The sequence below is a fragment of the Furipterus horrens genome, unplaced genomic scaffold (genome assembly GCF_987537825.1).
Source record: "Furipterus horrens unplaced genomic scaffold, mFurHor1.1.pri manual_scaffold_5, whole genome shotgun sequence".
Taxonomy (NCBI): Eukaryota; Metazoa; Chordata; class Mammalia; order Chiroptera; family Furipteridae; genus Furipterus; species Furipterus horrens.
In genome coordinates this window covers 178,237,097-178,261,323 of record NW_028327175.1, presented here as the reverse complement: position 1 = coordinate 178,261,323, position 24,227 = coordinate 178,237,097, and the positions used below count along the sequence as shown (strand labels likewise).

The following is a 24,227-nucleotide window of genomic DNA, read 5'->3' as shown; positions in this document are numbered from 1 at the left end:
AGGATCTGGATCCTCATGACTTGAATTCCCTCTCTCATGTCTCTGTGGACTTGGTGCCCACTTTTACCAGGACTGTGTGAGTCAGAGCTTCTTCAAATAGGGCCCAGGGACCTCAAGTCTCAGAATTTTCTTAAAGGTGTGCTCCCTAATCATACAGATTCCTAAGCTCTCCCCAGATTTCTTAGACCAGAAGCTCAGGATGATGCCTGGAAATCTCCATTTTAACCAGAATCCCAATTACTTCTCCTAACACTAAATTTTTATAAATCTTAGGCTTTGGACACTAAGTGAAGATCTGGAGAATCTGGAGAATACTTTAGCTCAACCTGGGCAGCAGTAGAAAGAGAAAAATGAAAGCAGGTCTCAGAAGCTCTAGGTCTTTCCCCGTATCCTTGCCGCTGCTTGCTTGGGCTTCCTCACTCCTATGTCTGTGCCAGGTCTCTTTACTCTCCTCTCCATCAACATCTGCATTCTGGAAGGCTTTCTGTGTCAGAAATGTGCACCTTACTTTGGATGTAACCTATGGATGCAAATTAAACTTCTTTAATTGTAGGATTCTTTTTTTTTTAAGTATATTTTATTGGTTATGTTGTTACAGTAGTTCCAATTTTTTCCCCTTTGCTCCCCTCTGCCCAGTACCACTCTTCCCTCCAGCAATCCCTCCCCCCTTAGTTCTTGTCCATGGGTCATGCATATAAGTTCTTTGGATTCACCCTTTCCTATATTATTCTTAACTTCCCCCTGTCTATTTTGTTCCTACTAATTATTCTTCTTAGTCCCTGTACCATCTCCCCATTTCTCTCACTCCCCCCTCCCAGCTAATAACCCTCCAAATGATCCCCATACCTCTGATTCTGTTTCTGTTCTGGTTTGCTTAGTTGGATTTTGTTTTTCTTTTTAAGATTCAGTTGTTGATAGTTGTGAGTTTGTTTTCATTTTAGTGTTCATAGTTTTGATGTTCTTTTTCTTAAGTAAGTCCCTTTGACATTTCATATAATAATGGCTTGGTGATGATGAGTTCCTTTAGCTTTACCTTGTCTGAGAAGCACTTCATCTGCCCTTCCATTCTAAGTGATAGCTTTGCTGGATAGAGTAATCCTGGTTGCAGGTTGCCTTTCATCACATTGAATACTGCTTGCCAGTCCTGTCTGCAAAGTGTCCTCTGAGAAATCAGCTGATAGTCCTATAGGCACCCCCCTGTAGGTAACTCTTCGCCTCTCTCTTGCTGTCACCAGGACTCTGTCTTTATCTTTCACCTTTGGCATCTCAGTCATGATGCATCCTGGTGTGGTCCCCTCTTGGTCCAGCTCACCTGGGACCTTCCATGCTTCCCAGACCTGTATGTCCATCTCCTTCGCAAAATTTGGGAAGTTTTCCTCATTTTTTTCAATTCTTACTTCCTCATTCTGCACTGGTTGACTGTTTTTTTCTTCCTTATGTTCCAAATCATTGATTTGAACCCCGGTTTCTTTCCCTTCACCATTGGTTTGTGTGGCTTTTCCTTCATTTCACTTAGCATAGCCTTCACTTCTTCTCTTATGCATTTGCTGTACTCAAGCATATCTGTCAAGCCTGTGAGCATCTTTATCACCAGTGTTATGAATTCTGCATCTGTTAGGTTGTCTGTCTCCTCATCTGTTAAGTTGTCTATCTCCTTGTCGTTTAGTTGTCCCACAGGAACCTTGATCCATTTCCCCTTTTGGCCTATACAGTAGTCCTTCTCTATATCGCGGTTCACTTATCGCAGTCTCACTGTATCGCAGAATTTTAAAAAATATTATGTTTAATGATTTATTGCGGATTTTTCGCTATATCGCGGGATTTTGCGGTACTGTATATGCATTTATATGCATAGTATTTATGATTTTAATGACTTTTGCCTAAAATTTTTCAAAAAATATATAAAAAATATAATGATTCTAACATTAAAAGAATATTAAATCAAAATAAAATACTGCACACTGTTTATAGTATATATATATATTTTTGCGGACAAACACATACATTATGCTGAAAACGAGACGTATGCCAGAGCTCGTTTGCCTACATGAGATTGTACACAGCACACGATTGGCTGATTGATGGAAGGCAACCAACCAGAGCATTGTCTTGTGTATCCTGGGTGTTGATTGGCTCAGTAACCATAGCATTAGGCTGTCTGCTATCCCGCACTGTGCGCATATGTTCAGCATCTCACCCTGTCCACTTCACTCCTATCACCGATCGCTGTGCATAGTTTTACTCTGTGGTGTTGTGTTTTGTGAAATTTTCCTTAAAGACTGAATTTATTGCAAGCCCTATGGTGCCACCCTAACGTTCCGCATCTTCTAAGGATCCTGGCAGTGAACCCAAGTGCCAGAGGAAGATGCTTACCATCAAAGAGAAGGTGGAACTTCTCGACGTGTTGAAGGAAGGGAGAAACTATGCATCTGTTGGCCTCCATTACGGGATCAATGAGCCTACAGTTCACTATATAAAGAAGGATGAGAAGAATATCAGGTCTACGCATCAGTGACTTTCAACAAAACAGCAAAGAGGGTAGTTACTTCCCGCAATAAGATCACTGTGAAGATGGAGTCTGCATTAGCTATGTGGATAAATGATTGCAGAAAAAAGAATATGTCTCTGGATACAAACACCATCTGGATGAAGGCCAAGCAACTGTATGATCGTTTAGCAGCAAAAAGTGATGATCACGATGGTGATGAGAATGAAGAAGAGGATGATGATGACGACGACGATGGTGAAGCAGGACCTTTGAGTGCTTCTCCAACCAGACCAACCCTATTCAGAGCCAGCAAGGGCTGGTTTGCAAGTTTCTGAAATGATTTGGACTCAAATAAGGGAGTGGGAAAGGTTAATAAGGGACTGGGAATGGTTTATAAGTGTGTGGGAAGGGTTTATAAAGCCTTAAAATATATATAAATACTAAAATAAGTGTGAGGTTCCTACTTCATGGATTTTCACCTATCGCGGAGAGTCTAGAACGTAATACCTGTGTTAAGTGAGGGATCACTGTACTACTCTGTCTCCTCATTCTGACAGGCTCCTATGTTTGTTTGCCTCTGAGTCCCAGGTAGAGCTGTTGCTTCTGTTACATTATAAGGGGCAGAGCCTTAGGGATTCGTCAGTACAGGGCGACCTGTTTCACCATGTTGTGGCACTGTATGTGGGGGAGGGGTCTGAGAGAGACAATGCCGCCTGCCCAGCACTTGCCCCTTTTCCAGGCGTCTCTCCCATGTCCATACCAGAGTGGTGCCCCTCCAGCTGCTGTCCTGGCCATCGTTTCCAGAGTGGGTGGGTCTGCAGATGTTCTAAGACTGTGGGGGCCCTTTAAACAAGCAGACTCTGCTGAGAGACCGGCAGTTTCTGCCTCTGCCGCAACCCCCACTGGTCTGCACAGTCAGAAGCAATGAGGCTTGATTTTCCCTGGTGCTGGGACCGTGAGCCTTTAAGTCTGGTGAGGAGCTGGGAACGCTCCCCAAGTGTCCCTCCTGACTTTTTAAAACGTGTAACTGTACTTTCCGCCAGCCTGCCCCTGCCGCCGCTGCTGCCGCCACCACACCATGTCCTCTCCGCCCTGGCTCCGCCCCTCCTACCTGTCTGGATGAGTATTTTTTTCTTTATATCTTTGTTTGCTGGACTTCCATGCAGTTTGATTTTCTGGAACTTCTGGTTGTTTCTAGTTTTGAGGTAGTTGTATTCCTTCTTAGTTGTGGAGGGAGATGCAGCGTGTCTGTCTACGCCTCCATCTTGGCCAGAAGTCTCTGTAGGATTCTTTATTAAAGGAATTCAGGCATAGGTGAACAGGTAGGAAAGAATACTGGGAAAAAGGGAGCCTTCCCAGGGCCTTTCTCTAAAAATCATCAGCCATCTGTTCCATGAATGACAAGGTCAGTCCTTAAACACAAGTTCAGACAAAGATGTCAGTATCATCAGTGAACAGAGACCAGGAAGGGAAAGGGAGGCCTCTTGGCTCTGGGCATTGTCATTGTCACAGGGCCTTGGCATGAAATCAGGGGATACAATCTGCCACAGCCTGTGAAACATGCTCTCCCCAAGGGAGTCAGTGGCATTCTGTTCAAGTTAGGAATCAAGGCTCTCGGTTTTCACACCTCTCAGAGTGATGATGTCCCCATAGGCCCCGTGAAAGGGGACTTGACTAAGAGTCTTTCTTTCCTACCTGCTTCCTGCAGACATAAGGCTGATATGATCTGTGAGTCTCCGTACTTCTGTGCTGCATTCTTCCAGACTTTGATTCTGGGCTACTTTTAACCAGTTCTTCCCAGAGGAGCCAAGACATGGTGCCTGTCACAGCATGCCTCTGCTCTCAAGGAGGAGCCCCAGCACCCCCTGCAGCTCTGGCATCTGGTCCACTGCCTCACCAGAAGGACTGATGGGTTATGCCCTGGGTGGCAGGGTCCCAAGGAAATTACAGAGTAGTCAGTAGGTCAGTTGAAGATTTAACTTTGGAGTGCTCTTTACTCCCTTCTCCACTGTGAGCCCATTGCGATTCATAAGTAGGCATGGGAGTTAGAGAGAAACCAAATGCCCACTCTATTTCTTATAAAGCTGTACCAAGAAAAGTGGTTTGATGCTGAGCCCAAATGGGCTTCCTTCTGCTTCCCTAATCAGTTGTACCACCCTCCTTCCTGTCCTCTTCCAGGCCCTGAACCCTATGGGGGTATGAGGTCCTTATACCGCCCACCCTCCTAGGACCTCTGGATCCAGAAAGGATGGAAGAGAAGGGTGCACATTAGTGGCCCCAGGTAGGGCTCCCTGGGAAAGAGGGCTGGCAACACTGCCCACTCCCGCATTATCTATTTGCTGAAAAGCCAATCTCAGAGCACATGGCAAGACAGAGGCCACATTCCTCTCACTCAGAGTGGGGCAGCATGTCAGCAGCTCACCTGGATCAGGGGTAAGAAAGAGGGTGAGTGAAGATGGGAGTGGGAGAGTCATGCAGTGTTATTCCTTTCGGTCATGCCCCTTCCTGGGCAAGGACTAAAGTCCCATTACTCCATTACCCAGAGGAGTGCCGCCCCCACCCACCATTAAAACCCTATAAGACAAACCCATTGGTTAAAAAGGCTGGCAGCATGTTATTGCCTAATCTTTGAGGGATTAAACTGAGAACTGCCCTAGTCATAGGAAACTGTCAGAAGGTGAGGGCTTTCAGATTCCCTGAGCTGGTGCTTAGGAAGAACTAGGGCCTCGGTTCTGAAGGGCTGCTGTTGCCTTCTGTCCAATTGTTTGAAGTCTGGCTAGATCACAAGGTGAGGCAAACATTTGAAAGTGATGAGCTGTCACCCTCTTATGGCTACAGTCATTGTAAACCACTGTACATGCTCTTAGATCAAGAGATTTTCATTTTATCTCATAGAATTTTTGACCAACATTAGTAATCTGTGATTGGAAAATTTACCACTCTTTCCTTGGTCAAGCAAAATGTTTCCTTGAAGGACTTCATCCTCTGCCATCTCATCTAGCTCTCAGTGACGTCTTCCACTCAGCTACCCCAGGTTGATTGTGGAGGGAGATCCACTAATAAAGTCGGTGGGCCCACTGTTTGTCCATTACTATTATGTCAACCTAACTGTATCCATAGTGTGTCCTTATGGTTTGTGAACTCAGACATGTGGCTTGACAATGTATCAAATTCACTCTGAGATAGCAGGGGATTAGCAGCTGAAACTAGATTGTTATGCAGAACTCTTGGAAAAATTTCTGAAACTCTGGCAGAGTTTATGCAAGATTTTTCTTTCTTTTAGGAAAAGATAAGAGTATGACTGGTGTTGTTGATCAAAGTTGCTGCATTTTCCCATAAAATAGCTGTGCCGGAGGAGATGAGCATCCCTGAATTCCTCTCTTAGAGCCCCGTTAGCTTAGAACCATAGTTTGCTGGCTCTTTCTGCACACGTCTTTATATGCTGATTAGGGAGATCTTACTGTCTTCTGCCCTAAATAAGGAAAAGGGATTTGTAATTGGACATCAAGTGCTGACAACTTTGAAAAGGAAAAAATGAAAGATGAATAAAAAGTGGTCTGAAGGTACTTGTCTTTGCTAGAATGTTAACAGCCTGTCTGAGCTGCAGACATTTAGCCACAAGGACAGGGAACTCTTTCTTATGGACCATTTGAACAACTGAAGATTCACCCTTTGAGGCAATAAGCTGACAGCAAAGGTCCATGCTGGAATTAGGTGTGTGAGTTAGAGTGGGATATAAAATAGACTAAAATCCCAGTCTTAGAGAATTAATGTCCTATGGATAGAGATGACTCACTAGGTCACAGTCACTCTTCTGAGTACTTCACATGTATTAATCCATTTGATACTCACACTTACTCTGAGAGTAGGGACTCATTATCCCTGTATAACAAGTGGAGAAACTAAGGCACTGGGAACTAAAGTGATTTGCCCAAAGTCATACAACCAGCAAATGGCAACTTAGTGTTTCAACCCAGTGTCCCTCAGTTCATCTCAAACTTTAAAGTGCATATGATTCACCGAGGGAGTCTGGGTTTTGAAGCAGATGCTGATCCAGTCGACCTGGTTTGTAACCCTAGTGATTCTGTGCTTCTGACCGGCCCCCAGGTGACACTGAAGCTGCTGGTCCATGGAGCACACTAGGAGTGGTAAGGCTCTCTACCACGATGGGCATTCCTGCTCTCTGAAAACATAAGTGCCTTGGAGATGCATTTCTTTCTCATTTATCTTCATTAAGTCTCTTTGTGGTTAGCCTAGCCTAGCCTAGGCTCTATTAGTTGAAGTTATGAAAACCTATTCAAGCTAATTCAGAAGAGGGGGATAGTTTAAGGGTACAGAGCTTATGAAAAGCAAGGATAGCAAATGCAATACATAAGTCCTCTTGGGACCCAAAGTGTCATCAAGATCAAGTTTCTCAGCTCCATAGGGCCTCTCACCTCTACCTTTTTCTGACAGGTTCTGCCTTCTACTCTATTATGCTTGCCTGTTTTCCAAACACAGCTGCCTGCCCCAACGTCCACAGGTTCTTTCAGCCCCAGAGTTCATATAACCATATGTACTGTGTTTCTTAGTTTAAATTCTTACAGAGGAATCTGATTGGTTGCTCTGGCAGTCAGCAATTACAGGGCCTGTGGGTGGGGCAAATTAAGCTGGAAAGATGGTAGACAAATTGTATTTAAGATCACATACAAGAGCAAATATCTACTAAGAGTTCATTCCTAAACTTCCAGATTGCTTACTTTGTGGGGCCCTTAGAAATAAATAGATAATTTATTCACTAGGCACCTACCAGCTGCCAGGCGGTGTGCCGAATGATGGGGATATAGAGGTAGAAGATGTGGCTTATGGTTTTAGGGAATTTAGGTTCTAATGGGAGAGGAGTTCTTCTCCAGTAGTGGCAGACTAACTTAGAGCAGACCAAAACCTTCCTTCTAAGGGCAATTAGAAAAGCTGAAAACATCTGCATTTCAGCTTTCCTAATTACATTGTTATATTTCATAAATATATTTGTATTATATAATTACACAATTATATTTGTGCATATATTTTAGCTCTCATTGTTCTCTGAAGGACAACATAGATAGGTAGATAGATAGATAGATGATCGATAAATGACGATAGATAGATAAATAGATAAGGTAGGTAGATGGGTAGGTAGGGTATTTTTACTTGAGTCCTAGATTCTTTTCTCTAGAACTCTTCAGTTTGGTAGTCACCAATCACATGTGGATATTTAAATTTAAATTAATGAAAATTAAATACAATTATAAATTCAGTTTCTCAGTCCCATGTGGACTAGCCATAAAGCCACATGTGGCCACTGGCTGCTGCTGTATGTACAGTACAGACAGGACATTTCCATCATGTCAGAAAGTTCTATTGGACAGTTTTTTAACTCCCTGACATTTTACATTTTTTGTTACATTAATTTTTAGATTTTTACTTATGATAACATTACCCCTGTGCATTAGAACTTTGCATGGGTTTAGACTCTTTAGTATGATGTTCAAGGTTTAACAGTGTACCTCAATTCTGTTTCCATGACTATTGAAAGCAGGCACAGTGAATTCAGTGATCAACCACTGACTGAAAGCAGACAAGACAATGTAATCTCAGAGTCAGATGCCTGCTGCTTTGGGTGACTGTCTTGTATGGAGAATGGTGCTTAGAGCGCTAACCCTGAGTCATCAGGTGACCTCAGGCTTCTCTATCTTGGGACATCAAATGGTAAAATAAATAATGTTTTGATTCTTGAAATTCCCATTGGGAAATTCTTTATTTTGCAAGAATATGGGGCAAGTGGTACTTCTACTGAACTGCATCCCAGCTTTGCCATTTACTGGTTTTAAACAGAAATCTTAATTCCCCTATAGTGTGTCAGCTCACTCAGTTGTTATGTGTAAGTCATTGCACCTCTCCATGGCCTTTGAGTTGGAACAATTAAATGTGGTTTTGCAAAAGTGAAAATTACTTTATAAAAACTGCCATATATGCCATATGGCATTTTTTTTGGATTGCAACGTGGGCCTAGTCCATAGTTACTCTACTTCGTGCTATGCTGTTTCTTTTTGTCTTGCAGTGATTTCCCTCAAAGCTTCTGAAGATTCATCCTTTGAAAGAAAGAGAAAGACTTGGGCATTCTTTGAAGGTACAGTTTGCATTTTTGTATTATAAGATGCTACCTCACATTTATTTTAATATTTTATTTATTTATTTTTAGAGAGAGTGGGGAGGGAGAAATAGAGAGAGAAACATGGATCAGTTGTCTCTTGCAAGCCCCCAACCAGGGACCAGCCCGCAACCCAGGCATGTGCCACAACTGGGAATTGAACTGGCAACCTTTCAGTCCACAGGCTGGTGCTCAATTCACTGAGCCACACCAGCCAGGGTACTACCACACTTTTAGACAATAGTAAAAGAATAGAATAGGAGGGAAAGACCCTAACTTCTTAGTTTTGCCACAATGTCAAGTTATTTTCTAGCCCTAAACTTATGAGTAGAATGACAATTTCTGGTGGTATCAGCTAAAAGGTTTTGAAAAAGTAGAGATAAAAGCCCCAAATTGCATAATTTGGGGTTGTTTGTTTTGTTTTGCTCCAGAATTCTTACTCTCAGGTGATATTAGGGTAGGATCTTCAAGTAACTTAAAAATGGAAAGTACATCCACTGTGAACTAATTTTATCTCAGATTCTTAAGGAGTTTGGGATCCTGGAAACAGTTTGAAAACCTTAAGCAAGTGATTTTTGATCCATTTTAGAATCACCAGGAATCTTTGAAAACACTGATGCCTGCACCACATTTCTGGTGATTCTGGTGGTATTAGAACTTGTTGAAAGCTCTCTTGGTGATTCTGGCGTGCAGTCAGGCCTCAGGACAAAGGTTCTAGGCTGGTTTCAGACATGCAGCATAAGCGTCAGTATCACCTGGGAGCCCGTTACAGATGTACTTGTTGGACACTACCCTCACTGAGTCAGAAACTATGGGTGGTGCCCAGCCATGAGTTGGAGGGGTTCCGATGTGAACTCCCACTTGAATCTTGGGGCAGTGATTCTCAATAGGAGCCAGTTTTGCCTCTCCAGGGGACATTTGTCAACACATGAACATATTTCTGGTTGCCACAGCTAGCATTTTGGTGCTATTAGCATCTAGTGGGTAGGTGCACAGCCTACAGTGCACAGGGCAGCTTCCCACAACAGAATGATCTGGCCCCTAATACCAAGACTGAGAAACCTGGCCTTCAAGTAAGGAAAGCCACAGAAATATCACAAAGTGGTTGAGATTATGACCACAAACAATGAAAGAATGGGCTTTGTGAGTTCTCAGGCAGAGCCTTTGATCAGTACAAAACTGATTAATATTAAGAGCTGATCAGGAAATTGAGAAGGATTACACCTAGTGAAAACAGGGCATTTACTGATGAGAATGACCTTGTTAAAAAGGATCTTAGGAGCTGTGTGTGCCTTGGGGCTTCACCATCCTCTTTTGTTAACAGGTGTGGTGGAAACAAAGTTTGCCCTAGAGGAGAACACACAGAGTTAAACCCACCTGTCCAAAAGCTAGATTAAAGCAGTGGGTTAAGGCACTTTCTTTTAGAAAAATATGATTAAAATTTTGAACTCATTTTGCCAGCCCTAAGGTGTATTCAGGTGGGCTATTAGGATTTATTGTTTTGTGTTGAAGTCATAAATATATAATATGTTCCTCTGATTGCACTTTACTCTCACAGTCATTCTTTGTATTCCCTGCTTTTCTTCTGCATGTTTTGTAGCTGCTTCTTTATTTAATGACCTTCTAGCAAAATAATCCCAAATTTCCTCCCTTAGCCCTTCATTCAGTGACTGTCTGTTCATTAACAAAACCACACAAGTGACCTGACTCCTTCCAGGGTGAAGCAGTAGAAAAAGCAATAGATTTAGCCCATGTTTCTGTGATCCAGGCACTGTGATGTCGGGGTGAGTCTTGAGAGGCCTTCAGGCAGGTCACTGGCAGCTGTGATGGGAGAGCCCTCTTTATTATCAGATGCATAAGAATCTTCTGTGGGTTTGTTAGTAATAACCCAGACTCTGTGCTCTACCCTGAGAGTCTGATTATTACATTTAGGAAGAGATCCAATAATTTGCACTTTATAAGGACTGCAGGTGTTTTCAAAGACCAACCACTTTATATATTTGGAAGGATTGTAGCATTTAGTCCCCACATGCCTTGCAGCATAATCAGCATCACTAAAACACTTTTTCTAATTAATAATATTTTATAATTCACATGTGCCTACAGAACATCAGGATTACTTTCTATTTAACTCTCAACACAATGTCTGTAGCCCAACATGCCCTCTCTTCTCAACACAGAAAACTAGGTCCCTTTGAAAAGTAGACTCGGCATTCTCACTCTGCATGATGCCTCAGAGCAGCTGTTTCTACAGTGCTTTTTTTCCAGTGATTTCGGCATCAGTTTCCCTGGGTTTTGCTTTCTGAACCCAGCCACAGCATTGGCGAGGTCAGGGGGACAGCTGAATTTCTGTGGCGCCTGCTTCCAGGCCTTTGCCCTTTTGTTCCTGGCCAGGAGAGCTGCAGTAGGGTTCACCAGTGGATATCCATCCATCCTCCTGGGCTTAGCTGGGCTGGCCTGTGTACCCCAGCACAAAAAAGGCATTGTCATGCCTCTCAGGAGGTCCTGGGGGGAGTTAAAAATCCCTCTGGGCTATTGCTCGGGTATTTTGCCCTGAGCAAGATGATACTACAGCTGGATTAAAAAAAAAAATTATATATATATAGAAGTACACAGTTTTCTCCAGAGTTGTGATCTCCTAAGCATTGATTGGCATTTACTCTGAAAATGTAGAGGACTGACATTAACTTTCTAGATCCAGTGGTTTGGGAGTGTTGCATTCCTTCATTGTGCTGAGGAATGCTGGGGTCACCAGGTTTCAGAGCAGCTCTGAATACCTCTACAGTCCTCAGGGTTGTCCAGCAACAGGTGCTATCTGCCTTTTTGGGGGGCTACTCTTCCTGGCATGTCACACTTGGCTTTCTGGGAGGGCAGAAGCTGGCATGCAGACACTGAGCACCCTGTCTCAGCCTCCCAGCCATGTGATCATTACTCCAGCCCACCCGCCTCACCATCTGTTTCAGGGAGGCCTGTGCTGGGGGCTATGGGGAGACATTTTCTGTGTGGCAGCTTGCAATTGAGCCTAAAAATGACATTGGTGCCTTTGGAAGTCCAATGGCAAAAGACAAAAGTGCACATAAATTTGGGGAGTATTAATACAATTTTTAGAATAATTTTGAGTGTGCAGGTAGATGTGATATTTTAAAGGGGAACCTCAGATTTAGTTACGTGTAGACATTTTATTAAATTTGGACCTGAAGGCTTGGATGCAATCTCTGGACAAGCATTGTTTGGCCGATTCTGTTTGAAAACCTTTGAGCCAACAGTTATAATTAGAGAGGTTTTCACTAGAAGTGAAAGGCATCGGGCTGGCTTTCCAGCCCTAGAACAGCTGTCTGTCAGGCAAGTCACAGCTTTGCAATAGCTCCCCCTGCGAAAGGTGGCCCTGGAATCTTAGGAGTTTGTGACCCTGGCTTAAGTGGCTCAGGGTTTAATGTTTTTTTGTCTGTTTGTTTGTTTTTTAAGCTTTTCTTCTCCTGCAAGGCCATACTTTTTAAGGTTCAAATAGCTTCAAGAACACAACAGAGCACAGGCGCGATTTATCCAAGGGCTATGCGGACTCACACACGGGTGGCTGGTACCTGCTGGCCAGTGTTCACAGCCTGGAGGGCCTGTGTGCTTGGCAGTTAGCTGAGCCTTCCAGAATGGCCAGATGTTTTATGATTCTGTATCTGCGGCTGCCTGTGGTGAGTCCCCTTTGTGCTGAAAGGAGGCTGTCATCTGAATCCCTAACATGGGCCTCTTGGAGCCCCTCACCTCCTGCTACAGATGTCTACATTATGCTTCTAGGGACACCTGTGGGAGAGTCGCACCATAGCCTTTTCCTTCCTTGGTTTTTGCAGTCCTAGAACCAAGGAAAGAGTTCTGATGAGGTGAGCTTGTGGATCATGTCGTTCTACTCCAGTGGCACAGAGTAGGACAGTTTTTCTCCATTCCAAGAATGCGACTGAAGCCAAATTTTCCTTGCCTTTTAGTCCAGGGGCCCACTTCTCCAGAATCCCTTTGAGGCAGATGTATGTGTACCTGGTCCACATCTGTCTGCCTGGCACTGTGACCACACTGTTCCCTATCCTTTGTTCCAGATACGGCTCTGTAACCCTGTTCCCAGAGAGTCTTCTCAATGGGGTAGAATCCAAGAATGGTCACATGTTCTCCATATCCTGGCCTAGCCTGTATCCTGTCATGTAGCCTTCTCTGTGACCTCTGCTCTGTCCCTCAGAGTTTCATGTTTTTCAATGGAGTCCCAAGCCTCCCTCCTAACTCTGACCACTTGCAGAGTGCTCTACTACATTAATCTATAAAGTCCACACATCTGAGGCACAGGAATCTCTATAGGAAGGTTTTAATTTTAGTTATAGGAGAGAGTTTTTTCTATTCCTGTCTCAGACTCCTCATGTGCCATTGAACAGTTCAAATTCTTAATCTGGCTTTGCCTCCACCCTGCCCTGAATTAGCTTTACCTCAGGACTTTTCTAGTAGATTCCTAGTGGGAAAACTAATGGGTGTCTTCCTGCAGCACCTAATGCTGTTAAAGAATCTCTGCTACAACATTCTACTCTCTTGACTTCTAGAACTCATTCCAGTCCCTCTGCTTCTAGGACTGGCTCCCAGCTCCCTCTATGGGAGGCATTACCCTGCTCCCTTAAATATCAGTTCAGGTGCTTCATTCACTTGCAAACTTGTCCTGTTATGCTTCACACTGATTTTTGCCCAGGCTCCTAAGTTTCTAGGAACAGAACCCCACTCAAACTAGCTTAGGCAAAAACGCTGACTAAGCCTAACTATGGGAGGAGCTTGAGGCCTCAGCTCCACTGGGCTTCCCTGGCGCAGGGGCTGTGGAAAGGTAATCGGAAGGAATCCAAGATGTCTGATTCTGTCCCGCGCTCTCTCTCCTCTCTCACTGACTGTTGACCATAAGCCTTACCTGCTTCTCCAGGCTTGCAGTGGAAGCCTGCCGCACCCCACTACTCACTCCTAGCATGCTTGCTTTTTCAGTTTAATCACTAACTTAATTTCTTCTCCAAGTCCCAAGGGCTTTGCAAAGGTGAATTCCTGCTGACCAAGCAATTCTATGATACTTCTAGGAACTTAATCTTAAGAACATAATATGAGAGATACATTACCATTTAAGCTTATAAATGCTCAATATAGCATCATTTTTTATATAGAACTCTTAGAAACACTTTGAGTGGCCAAAAATAAGATATCAAGTCACTAATATTAATGATAAACTTATCACATTTTTAAAAAGAGTTCAGAATCATTTTTTGAAGAGAGCTTAATGAGAAAATAAGATTAAATGAAAAGTAAGACATGTAACTATCTCAGGGTGATGGAAGCTGAGTATCATATATATATATATATATATGTATTTTTATTTTCTCGACATATTTTTACAATTTTCTGTGTTGTTTCAAATATGACTTAGAGCAGAGTTCCAGTCCTCTGGGAATCCCTTCTCAGCCTTCTCAGGCTGGACTGTGTTCCTTCTTTGCCTGTTCCTAGTATTAGGCACATATTCCTATTGTTGCCAGTACCATGTAGCCTCTGATTTCTTGATGAGAGGACCTTTAGGTGTTCATTGTTATATTTCTTGTTATCTAGGAGCATGCTGGACATGGCCTATGATTAATGTCTATTGGCTAAAGAAATTTAAGTCAGCAGAGAAACATTTTTGCTAAGTTCAGTCATTTGCCAAGTTCAACCATCTGTGGCATTTTGCTGCATAAAAGGTTAAAATAAAGCTTTTGGCTTTCTTTTCCACTTTCTGAGCATTTTATCAATCAGATTGGCAATAAAGCTGATTATTGGAGTTTAAGAAAGGGGTACATATTGTTATGGACTGAATGTGTTCCTCAAAATTCATGTTGAAATCCTAACCCCTAATGTGATGATGTTAGGAGGCAGAGGATTTGGGAGGTGATTAGGGCATGAGACTGGAACACTATGTGTGGCATTAGGCTCCTTGTAAGAGGAGATTCCATGAGAATGCGCTTCCTATCGCTCTGCTGTCTACCATGTGAGGATACGAAGAGATGTTTCTAAACCAGGAAGAGAGCTGATCGGCCAGCACCTTGAGCTTCTGAGAAATAAATGTCTGTTATTTAAGCCACCCAGTCTATATTTTGTTACAATAGCCCAAAATGATTAAGACATATATGAATATGGTTTAACTATTTGAACTTGAAATTTATTTTGAGAAAATTGTAGATTAGAATGTATTTCTAAGAAATAGTACAGAGATAGATCTTTTGTATTGTTTTGTACTCTGTACCTAATTTCTCCCAATGGTGACATTTTGAAAAACTCTAGTACGATATTACAACCAGGATGTTGACATTGATACAGCCAAGACACAACATTTCCATCACTACAAGGGTTCCTTATAGCCAAACCCATTTTCCTCCCACCCCCTCCATAAAATCATACAGTATGTAACCTTTGGGGATTATTTTTTACTCAGAATAATTCTCTGGAGATTCATCCAGGTTACTGCATATGTCAATTGTTTGTTCCTCTTTATTGCTGAGTAGTATTCCCTGGTGTGAGTGAACCACAGTTTGTTTAACCATGCACCCACTGAAGGACTTCTGTACTGTTTTTCATTTTTGGGTTGTTATGAATAAAACTGCTATAAACATACACATACAGATTTATGTGTGAACTTAAGTTTTCATTTCTCTGAAACAAATGCCCTGGAACGTAACTGCAGGGTTAAATGCTAGTTGTAGGTGTATCTTTTAAGAGACTGTGGCTGTAGCATTTTATATTCTCACCAGCAATGCCTGACTGACCTAGTTTATCTATATCCTTGCCAGAATTTGGTATTGTCACTATTTTTTATTTTAGCTGTTCTAATAGCTATGGTATATTTCATTGTAGTTTGACTTTGCATTTTTCTAATGGCTAAGGAAGTTGAACATCTTCTCATGTGCTTATTTGCCACTTGTATATTCTCTTTGGTTAAGTGTCTATACATTTCTGCCCATTTTCTAACAGGATTATTTATTTTTTACTGTTGAGTTTTGAGAGTTCTTTATATTCTAGATACTAGTCCTTTGTTCAGTCAGTTCCTCCCTGTCTGTAATTTGTCTTTCCATCCTAGTCACATGGGCGTTTACAGAGCAAAATATTGTAATTTGATGAAATCAAATGTAGTAACTTTTTCTTTTATGGATGGTCCTTTTCGAGTCAAGTCAAAAATTTCTTTGCTTAGTCCTAGAGCCCAAAGATTTTTCTCCTATGTTTTTTTCCAAAAGTATTCTAGTTTATATTTTACATACGGGTTTGTGGTTCATTTTGATTTGATTTTTGTAAAGTGTATGAAGTTTATTTATTTATTTATTTTTGGCTCATCTCCTCTGACACAGGCCACCTCAGTAATCACCACTGTGTCCTTGCTTTCAGATCTCTACATGTATGCTGTGCTCGTGTGCTGCATTGGGATCCTCAGTGTTCTGCTCTTCACACTGACCATTGTCTGGCAGTCTGTGTTTAGCAAGAGGAAGTCCAGAGGTAAGAGAATAGAATGGTAATGTCTGGAATGGGAGCACAGCCAAACCACAGACAGCAGAAGAACACTGGACAAAGTATCACCTTGGTTGAAAAAGGCATCATAAGTCAGGAATTATGTACCTGTGACTGGTGAACCAAGTGAGCAAGATGTGCTTCCCTTACACTCTGCTAAAATCAACTGTGATCACTGTTGACATCTTTTAAATCCTTTTTTTTTTTTAAATCTCTTCCTTCCTCTGTTTTAAAGGCTCTTACTTCTCATTCTCCCAGAAGAGACTGAGGGTCAGATTAACCTGGGTTTGATTCTGGCTCTGCCAGTTAAGACTGAGTTTTGAGAAACTTTCCTTAGCCACTCTGAACTTCAGATTCCTCATTATGAAATTCAGTGGGATTGGTACCACCTTACTTAGATTGAATATTGTTGGATATAAGTATAGTGCCCAGTGCTGTGCCTGGCAGGCAGGTGGGATTATTAGAGAGATTCCTCTTCCCTTTTTTCCCATCCAGTCTGAGTGTTCACTTGTTCTTGTTGTTGTCCCTGTTCCCCTGCACTTCCTTTCCCTTCTCACTTTATCCTTTTTTCTTAGAGACTTTTTCTGCCTATGATTGCTGTCTGTTTTCTGTCTCTAGCCCTCCTCTCACAAAGCCCCAGTGTCACATTTCCACCAACTCTTGTACATCTCTTCTGAGGTACCCTCCCTGCAATCCCTTTCAGAATTTCTGAAACGGATGGGGACCCTGTGGCTCCCTGAGATGATCTGGGTAACAGCTGGGCTTGAACATTAATCATACCATTTTTATTCAAATGGTAACTTTTTAGTTACTAGCTGATGACTTATCTACCATGTCTCTTACTTTTCCATGTAAATAATGAGGAAAACAGTAATATACCAACCTTATAGGATTGTTATAAGGATTAGGTTTAAAAACAAACAAACAGAAGCCCTTAACACATTCTGGCTCCTTGTGTCTTGTATTTATGATGACATATAGTTATACACAATTACTCTTAGCCTAAGGGCATAAAGTTGGGAAACATTGGATTTGATGGTCACAGCCTAAGGGGACAGTTAAACAGGAAAACTGAGCACTGTTTCCAGAGGGGACTCTCCTCAGAGGTTCAAGCAGGGTTAAGAGAACCAGGGAGGGAGGGAGGGGCAGACACTCATGGACCAGTGCCTGTGGGAAGCTGTTTCCACCCTAGACCTTGGGGTACAAGGGGAGGAGAGGTTCCTGGAACTTGCAATAACTGCCGCCGTGAGAGAAGTGTCACCAAGAGGAGCTTTAGAAGAGGGACTTAGGCAATGCCAAACCAGGAGGCAGCAGGGAAGGAGCCAGCAGCATACATTCTTCAGCCCCTCCCTTCCCTCCTCCAGATGTTCCCCTGTTGCTTCAGTTCCACCAACCAGAATCCACAGAGCAGTGCCTAGAGGTCAGCCTTCAGGGTGGAGAAGAGTGGACAGGGACCCAGAGCGGTGTCCCGAGACACCCAGCACACTGAGCACCTGTAGATGGGGTGAGGGTTGTAGCTGGATCCTTCTCCTCTCCAGCCTGTGCACTTCCCACCCAGCTCTGTGTGTGACTGTGCAGTGCTCTGAGAGCTGCTGTCCTCCATGACATCTGCCCCCCTCACCAGCAGTTCCCAAGCTTTCCACCTGCCCCAAACCCTTGACTCTTTCTGAGAGCTCATGCCCCATGTTGCATGTGTCTGTACAAGAGGACTGTGTGAGGTGGGACCATGCATCTGATCCATTCTCTGCAATTCAGCTCATAACAGCTGCTCAACAAATGGTGGACAAATGGGTTTGGTTTCCAGCTGCCTGGCTCCCATCTGTGAGAGTTGGGAAGCCACATAGGCAGTCTCCAAATATGTTTTGCTCTAAAGACACATCCACTTGGGCTCTGGGGTGTGATAGAGAATCTGCCTGAGATCCAAGCTGTGTTAGTGCTTAGGAAGGAGGAGGAAAACGAAGCAACAGAGTTATTTTAGGAGACAAACTTCTCCTCCAAAACTGGCAAGGGAAGATTGGGGCTGGCCTCACCCAGAACCACTGAGAACTCAGCTCTTAGCTGCCCTTTCCATCCCCGCTGAGTGGGCTCCAGGTGGCCTCACGTGCACAGCGCCCAAAAGCTTTGCCCAAGCAGCTGCTGTGGGCCAGACCCCTCACTGGCTCCTCCACATTCTGTTCTCATATAATCCTCAGCACCAGTCTGGGATCACAGCCCAGATCAGTCCCATTTGACAGAAAACACAGTGGAGGAGCTTGAGGAAGTCTTGAAACAGGGAGTACTAAGGCTTGCTCCCTAGCCCGCCACATTTCTATTCAAGAAAACCTCAGCCCTCTGGGGGCTTCCCTTGCCAAGGAATTTTCCTTCAGCCTTCCATGGCAGTTGTTGCTGGAGTCCTTTCCGAAGAGCAGTTCATAGCTCCTGCAGCCCTTGGCAGCTTGACTTTGGTTTGGTGCAGCTGCCTCCAGCAGGTTGGCATCCTGTAGCCCTGGCAGGGCAGGTCCTATCCCATGGAGTTTTAGGTGCCAGGCCCTAGGTCCCAGCCACATCGTGGGCTCATAGACTGAGTGTGAATGAGGGCATGGTATTTGCCCACACCAGATCACTTAAAGTGGTACACTGCCCCAACCTTCAGGAGCAGCCCATTCACCTGGGAACCTGCCCAAATATAGTTTTTGATTCAGTACATCTGGGCAGGCTGAGAGTCTACATTTCTACTGAGATCTCAGGTGGTGCCACTACTGCTGGTTTGAGGCCAAACTTTGAGTAGCAAGACCTTAGAGCCAGTTCTTTATAACTTTATGCTGCCCAGAACTCCCTTTTACAACAATTATATTGAAATGATCCCATTGCTATTTTAAAATGAAAGTCATAGATAAGATATGCTACCTGTAGCCACAAAAAACAGTTTAATGCTCCAAAAGACACATTTTTCATTTTCACTGAAAACTGTTGATTTGGATATTTTGAGTATGTCAGCTATCTCCTTCTATTGGCTTCTAGTGGGTACAGGCCAGGGTGCTGCTAAACATTTTCCAATGCATGAGATAAACCCACAGCAAAGAATTATTTGGCTAAAATGTCAAGTGTCCAAAAAACTTTGCAAACCACTTTTGACACATTCAGTCAGTCACAGCAGCATCTCCATACACTGCACAAATCTTTCTTTTACATTTCAGTTGCGTTTTTACCTTTCTTGAAATCATAAAGCATAATACACTGAAAATACTACGTATTTTCTCCCATATTTAATATTAAAATGATTGCACAAAATTCACCAATTCTGATAAGTTTTTTTAAATGCACACTGATATGACACCTGTCACAATAAACTCTGACAAAATTGTTTCAAATGAAGTTAAGAGCCATCATATGGAAAAAGCTATAATACAGAAAAAACTAAACGAACTCTTTGGCCAACCCAATATAAAGGAGAAATAAATGTAAAGTAATTTTAACACAATAAAACATTTTAATAAACACCTTTTCTTTTGAATATTAAATTTTAGAGAAGACAATATCTAATCCAGTTGCCCTCAGGGTTGGGACCATCCCCTTGGACTTTGAGCAGGCTTTTCCCAGGTCTGATGCTCTATCCCTTCAGTTGAAGAAAACTAGGCCTCCAGGAACCCCTGGGGACAGGCCCAATGGAGGTCTGCTTTCCTCCTAATATTTTATCAGGCCTGGAAGTCATTTTGTTAGGTCCCTTTTTCACATCTGAGAAAGCAGGGGCATGCAGAGCATAGGTGAATTGCTCACATATTCACGGAACCCCAATACTGCCCCTTCTAGTTCCAAACCATGTTCCTCTGTAGGACCTCCGCAGAAGCTACCCTCATGGAGCCCTGTCCCCATTGCAGGCAGGTGTGGGAGGTTGCAGACACCTTTGTTGTGCCCAGGACGGCAGTCCCTGGCTCAGAATCTGTGGAGTTTCAGGAGCAGGTTAGTAGGTAGATTTGCAGTGAGGAACCCCAAGCCTCCATTGAAGCCTGGATTATAGGACACTTCACAACTGGCTTTTTCAATGAAATTTAAAAGCAAAGTGATCTGAATGGAGGGAAGGGATCTGATAAATATGACCTGTTTCAGGTTAGTTCTGAAGATGTAAATTAGAGCAGCTGCCTCTTGTAATTGAGTGAGCTCTTACCCAGAGCACACACACTGCTAATCCCAAAATGTTGCAGGCATCTATTGTTGCATAAGAAACCATCCCAAGCAATGGCTTTAATCATTTATTTCCTAAAGATTCTACAATCTGAGCTGGGCTCAGCTAGGCTCTTCTGCCAGTAGTCAACTAGAGTTTCCATGTGGCCTCAGTTATCTGGAGTGGAATGGGGTTGAGATCCAGGGTGGTGCTACTGTCAGCCCTGTGTCGCACTTCTGACACATGGAACAGCAGCGCCATTAACACTGTGCTCTTCCTCTCTCTGTCTCTTATCTCTCCCCCCTCTCTGGTATCACCAGCAGAGTGGGTATCCAGACCAACCTACCCGGTGACTCCAGGCTTCAAGGGCATGCCTAGACTGGAACCTGGCACACTGCTCACTCTGCCACATTCTGTTGGGTAAAGCAAGTTGTGATGGCAGTCCAAACTCAGTGGAAAGGAAGAGAATTCACCTTTTTGTGGGAGGAGTAGCAAAGATTTTGTGGTCATCTTTAAACCACCTCCCAAGGAAAACTTGGTTGCTGTCTTTCCGCATTGACAGATCCAATGGGAAGCTCCCAAACAGAGATGAGTAAGGGATACACCCCAGTCCTTCAGGTGGCCAGGACATAATTGTGACTGCTTTGGGCCCTGAGAGCTGGTGGTACTTGGACATTCTCCAGGCAAGCAACGAGTTCCCTGGGAGCACCACACCATTTGTGCCAAAGCAGGGAGAGGTCGTGGCAGCAATTCCAAAGCAGCAGATTCCAGCAGGTACCAGAGTAAGAGCTGGGACAGGACAAATCTCTTATGTTGGGCTCTACCCCAGGAGGCTGCTCCTTTTATTGGTTAGCTGTGGGTGGTCATGGCTCTCATGGGGGCAGTCATGCATTTGTGGGCCAAACTGCATGTATCCAAATAAAAACTAACAGCACCCTTATAACTCAAATATAGCATATTCTTATATTTAGTGCATCATAACAAGCTTTAATCATCTTGATTAAAACTATTAATATGTTTAAAGTGCTTAGAACAGTGCTTGGCATATGGAGGGCCCAGGTCTTACTAGGGACCAACAGCAGTACAGACCTACTTGTTATATTGATGGTTTCTGGGGTTTCTATGCAAGTGTGGGTTTGGTGGGCCTTCTGCATCCTGACCACACAGGAAAACTGGTCCCTGCTGCCTATGTGGGAGCCACAGAGCTTCCAGGTTCTCAGGCTGCTCACAGACACATGGAAGGTAGAGGTGAGCCCAGCACCAGTTCTCCCACTCCCTCAGCAATATCTGTCTGAAAGGGGACATTAGAGTAGCTGTCGCTTCTCCTGCTGCAATTCCCCATTGAACTCTGAGGTAAAAAAAGCCCATCCCAGAAGCCAGGCTCCAGAGGGTGGGCCCCCTTTTCTTTCTGCCTTCCTGCTGCTCTGCCCTCAACCCTGGCCTTGCATTGCCTTCTTTTCCTAGGACACCCATTGTTCCCATGAGCTGGAGTTCTGCCCAGTGTCTCTGAGAACAGTGAAGAGTGGTTACATGAGGGCTCTGGAGTCAGTTTTGTCCCATCCCAGGTCTGTTAGTTGCTCAGGCTGCGAATGCAAAGTGTATAGGTGGCCATTCTCTTGTGTCTTCATGTGGTATTTCCCCTGTGTGGTTTCCTTCCCAGTCTCTTCTCATAAGGACCGAGTCATATTGGGTTAGGACCTGTTTTAACGTAATCACACTTTTAAAGGCCATATCTTCAAATATAGCCACATTCTGAGGTACAAACTTTGGAAGAGCATAGCTCAGCACTCACACTAGCTGTGTGACCTTGGGCAAGGTTGTTAACATCTCTGTGCGTCAGTGTCCTGTAAAACAGGTGTAATGACAATGTTATTGTGAATATTAGAGTACAAGGTTGTGGTCTCAAACATTTTTGGTTGCACGGTTCCTAAATCATTTAAAAAACTGCACCCTTGAGGTGTTGTGTTGACATCTAATCTTTTTCATCATAAATGTAAATAGTTGCAAAGTTTGTAATTTCCAGAGCAACACAAATATTGACATCCTAAAATGAAATGGTTAAATCTTTCTTTAGATCTGAATATCATGAATTCAGTAACTACCTCTGTTGATTTAAAAAGACTCCATAGGGAGGAAGATGGCGGAGGAGTGAGGGAAGGCTGCGCTTTCTGGCTCCTGAGACCCGTCTGTAGTCTGGACTAATTGCAGACAGAACATCTCAGTGAGCAGCTGAACACTGCCAGGAGTCGAGCCTTGGCACTGCTGGATTAGAGAAAACCATCTGGGAACGACCTGTTTGGTGAGGATAGCAGAGGAAAAAGGGACGAGACGGGATTTCTGACTGGGTTGGCTACCCGAACTGCGGCTGGAAGTACACAAAGGCTTATTGGTGACCACAAGCATCCTCAGAGAGGAATCGGGAGGAGAGCAGATCTCTGCCAGCTGACAGAGACAGGACTGCACCAGGTGGCACCTGGCATTGAAAGAAAAGAAACAGCGTACTGCTGTGCATGTGAGAACGTGATTTTCCTTTATATTTTTCTCTTGTGAACTGCGGAGAGGGGAGGAAAGTTTGGGGGTGATAGGACATTCTTGAGCAGTGCAGGCGCAGAAGTGTGCTTGCCCACTCCCCAACCCTCGCCTTGGGTAGCGCGGGCGCGCACAGGAAAGAGCCCTCATTCACTGGCCCAGGTGCGCCCGGCTGTGTGTCCAGGTGCTGCTCGGATACACCCAAACAGACATAAGATCAGTGCTCCAGCGGGCACAGGGAGGGCCCGTTGGGCATGCAGAAGACCATGCGCAGACACCCCTGGCCAGTTCCAGTGGGCACCAGGCCTGAGTGCAGACCACTTGCACGGGCTCTGCTCATGCCCACCCAGGTGGGTGCGGGAACTGCGGGCGGCGGCGACTCACAGATGCTCACTTCTGTGCACTAGTGTCCGGGGCCCTGCCCCAAGGGGCGAGAGACCAACTCCCAGGGCGTGGCTTGGCAGGCCTGAGGCTAACACAAAGGCCGCCTTGCGTGCACGCACAAGCACCCTGGCCGGCTCCGACAGGCGCCAAAGGAACGTGCTGGCCACTGTGGGCACACACCATTGCTGCAAGGAACAGGAACCTCTGGTCCACCTCATTAGACCAGCTGTGGATCCAGAAAAAGAAGATGACAAACAAAGGCTGAACTGAGTAAAAACTTTCCTTTTATATATGTTTTTAATTTTTATTTCTATTTTAGTTTTTTTATTTGTATCTTATTTGATTTTAATTTTTTTAAATTTCTTAATTTTAATTTTAATTTTAATTTTTATTTCTTTTTTAAAATATTTTTCCTTTCTTAAAAAAATATCTCTTTAATTTGTTTCATACCATGTCTCCTTCTCATCATTCCTCTTTAATTTTTGTATATTTGTTTGTCTAGTTTAGCATCCCTTTCACACTGAATAAAGAGAATATAACTACTATATAAATCTAATACTATACAATTCCACTTTCGTACTATACTCTGCATTCACCCTCTTTTTCTTTTATTATTATTAACATACAATGTAAATATTACCTACTGTCTTGCATAGTCTTGACACTGCTTACTACTATTACTAATCTGTCATCCCCTCTCTCAAAAATCATATTTTTCCTCTTTAAAAACAACTCTTATCTATTCTTCCTATAGTATAAAAGCCCTAGTCTCTCTACATTTATATTAATACTGGCTCATTGACTGACGATAGTGAGATAGAGGATGGGGGATATTTTTGAGGGTGTGGGTTTCCTGCCTGGGCTGTGTGTTTATGTTTTTAACAGCATCTCCACAAAAGAACTCAAGACAAAGTAGACAGAGTGACTCTCAATCAACTAGCCAGAGGGAAGATCCTACCAAAGAGCATCTGAAATATAACCAGACAGCA

The 24,227-nt window shown here is 43.6% G+C and overlaps 1 protein-coding gene across 1 annotated transcript in view; it reads left to right on the top strand.

Moving 5' to 3' along the window:
• Positions 1 to 24,227, top strand: part of VSTM4 (V-set and transmembrane domain containing 4) — a 125,645-nt gene that overhangs the window by 31,403 nt on the left and 70,015 nt on the right. Inside the window, exons 3-4 of the mRNA XM_090278358.1 lie at positions 8,568 to 8,636; positions 16,065 to 16,172. Coding sequence (XP_090134484.1) covers positions 8,568 to 8,636; positions 16,065 to 16,172 — 177 coding nt within the window. The remainder of the gene's footprint in view (positions 1 to 8,567; positions 8,637 to 16,064; positions 16,173 to 24,227) is intronic.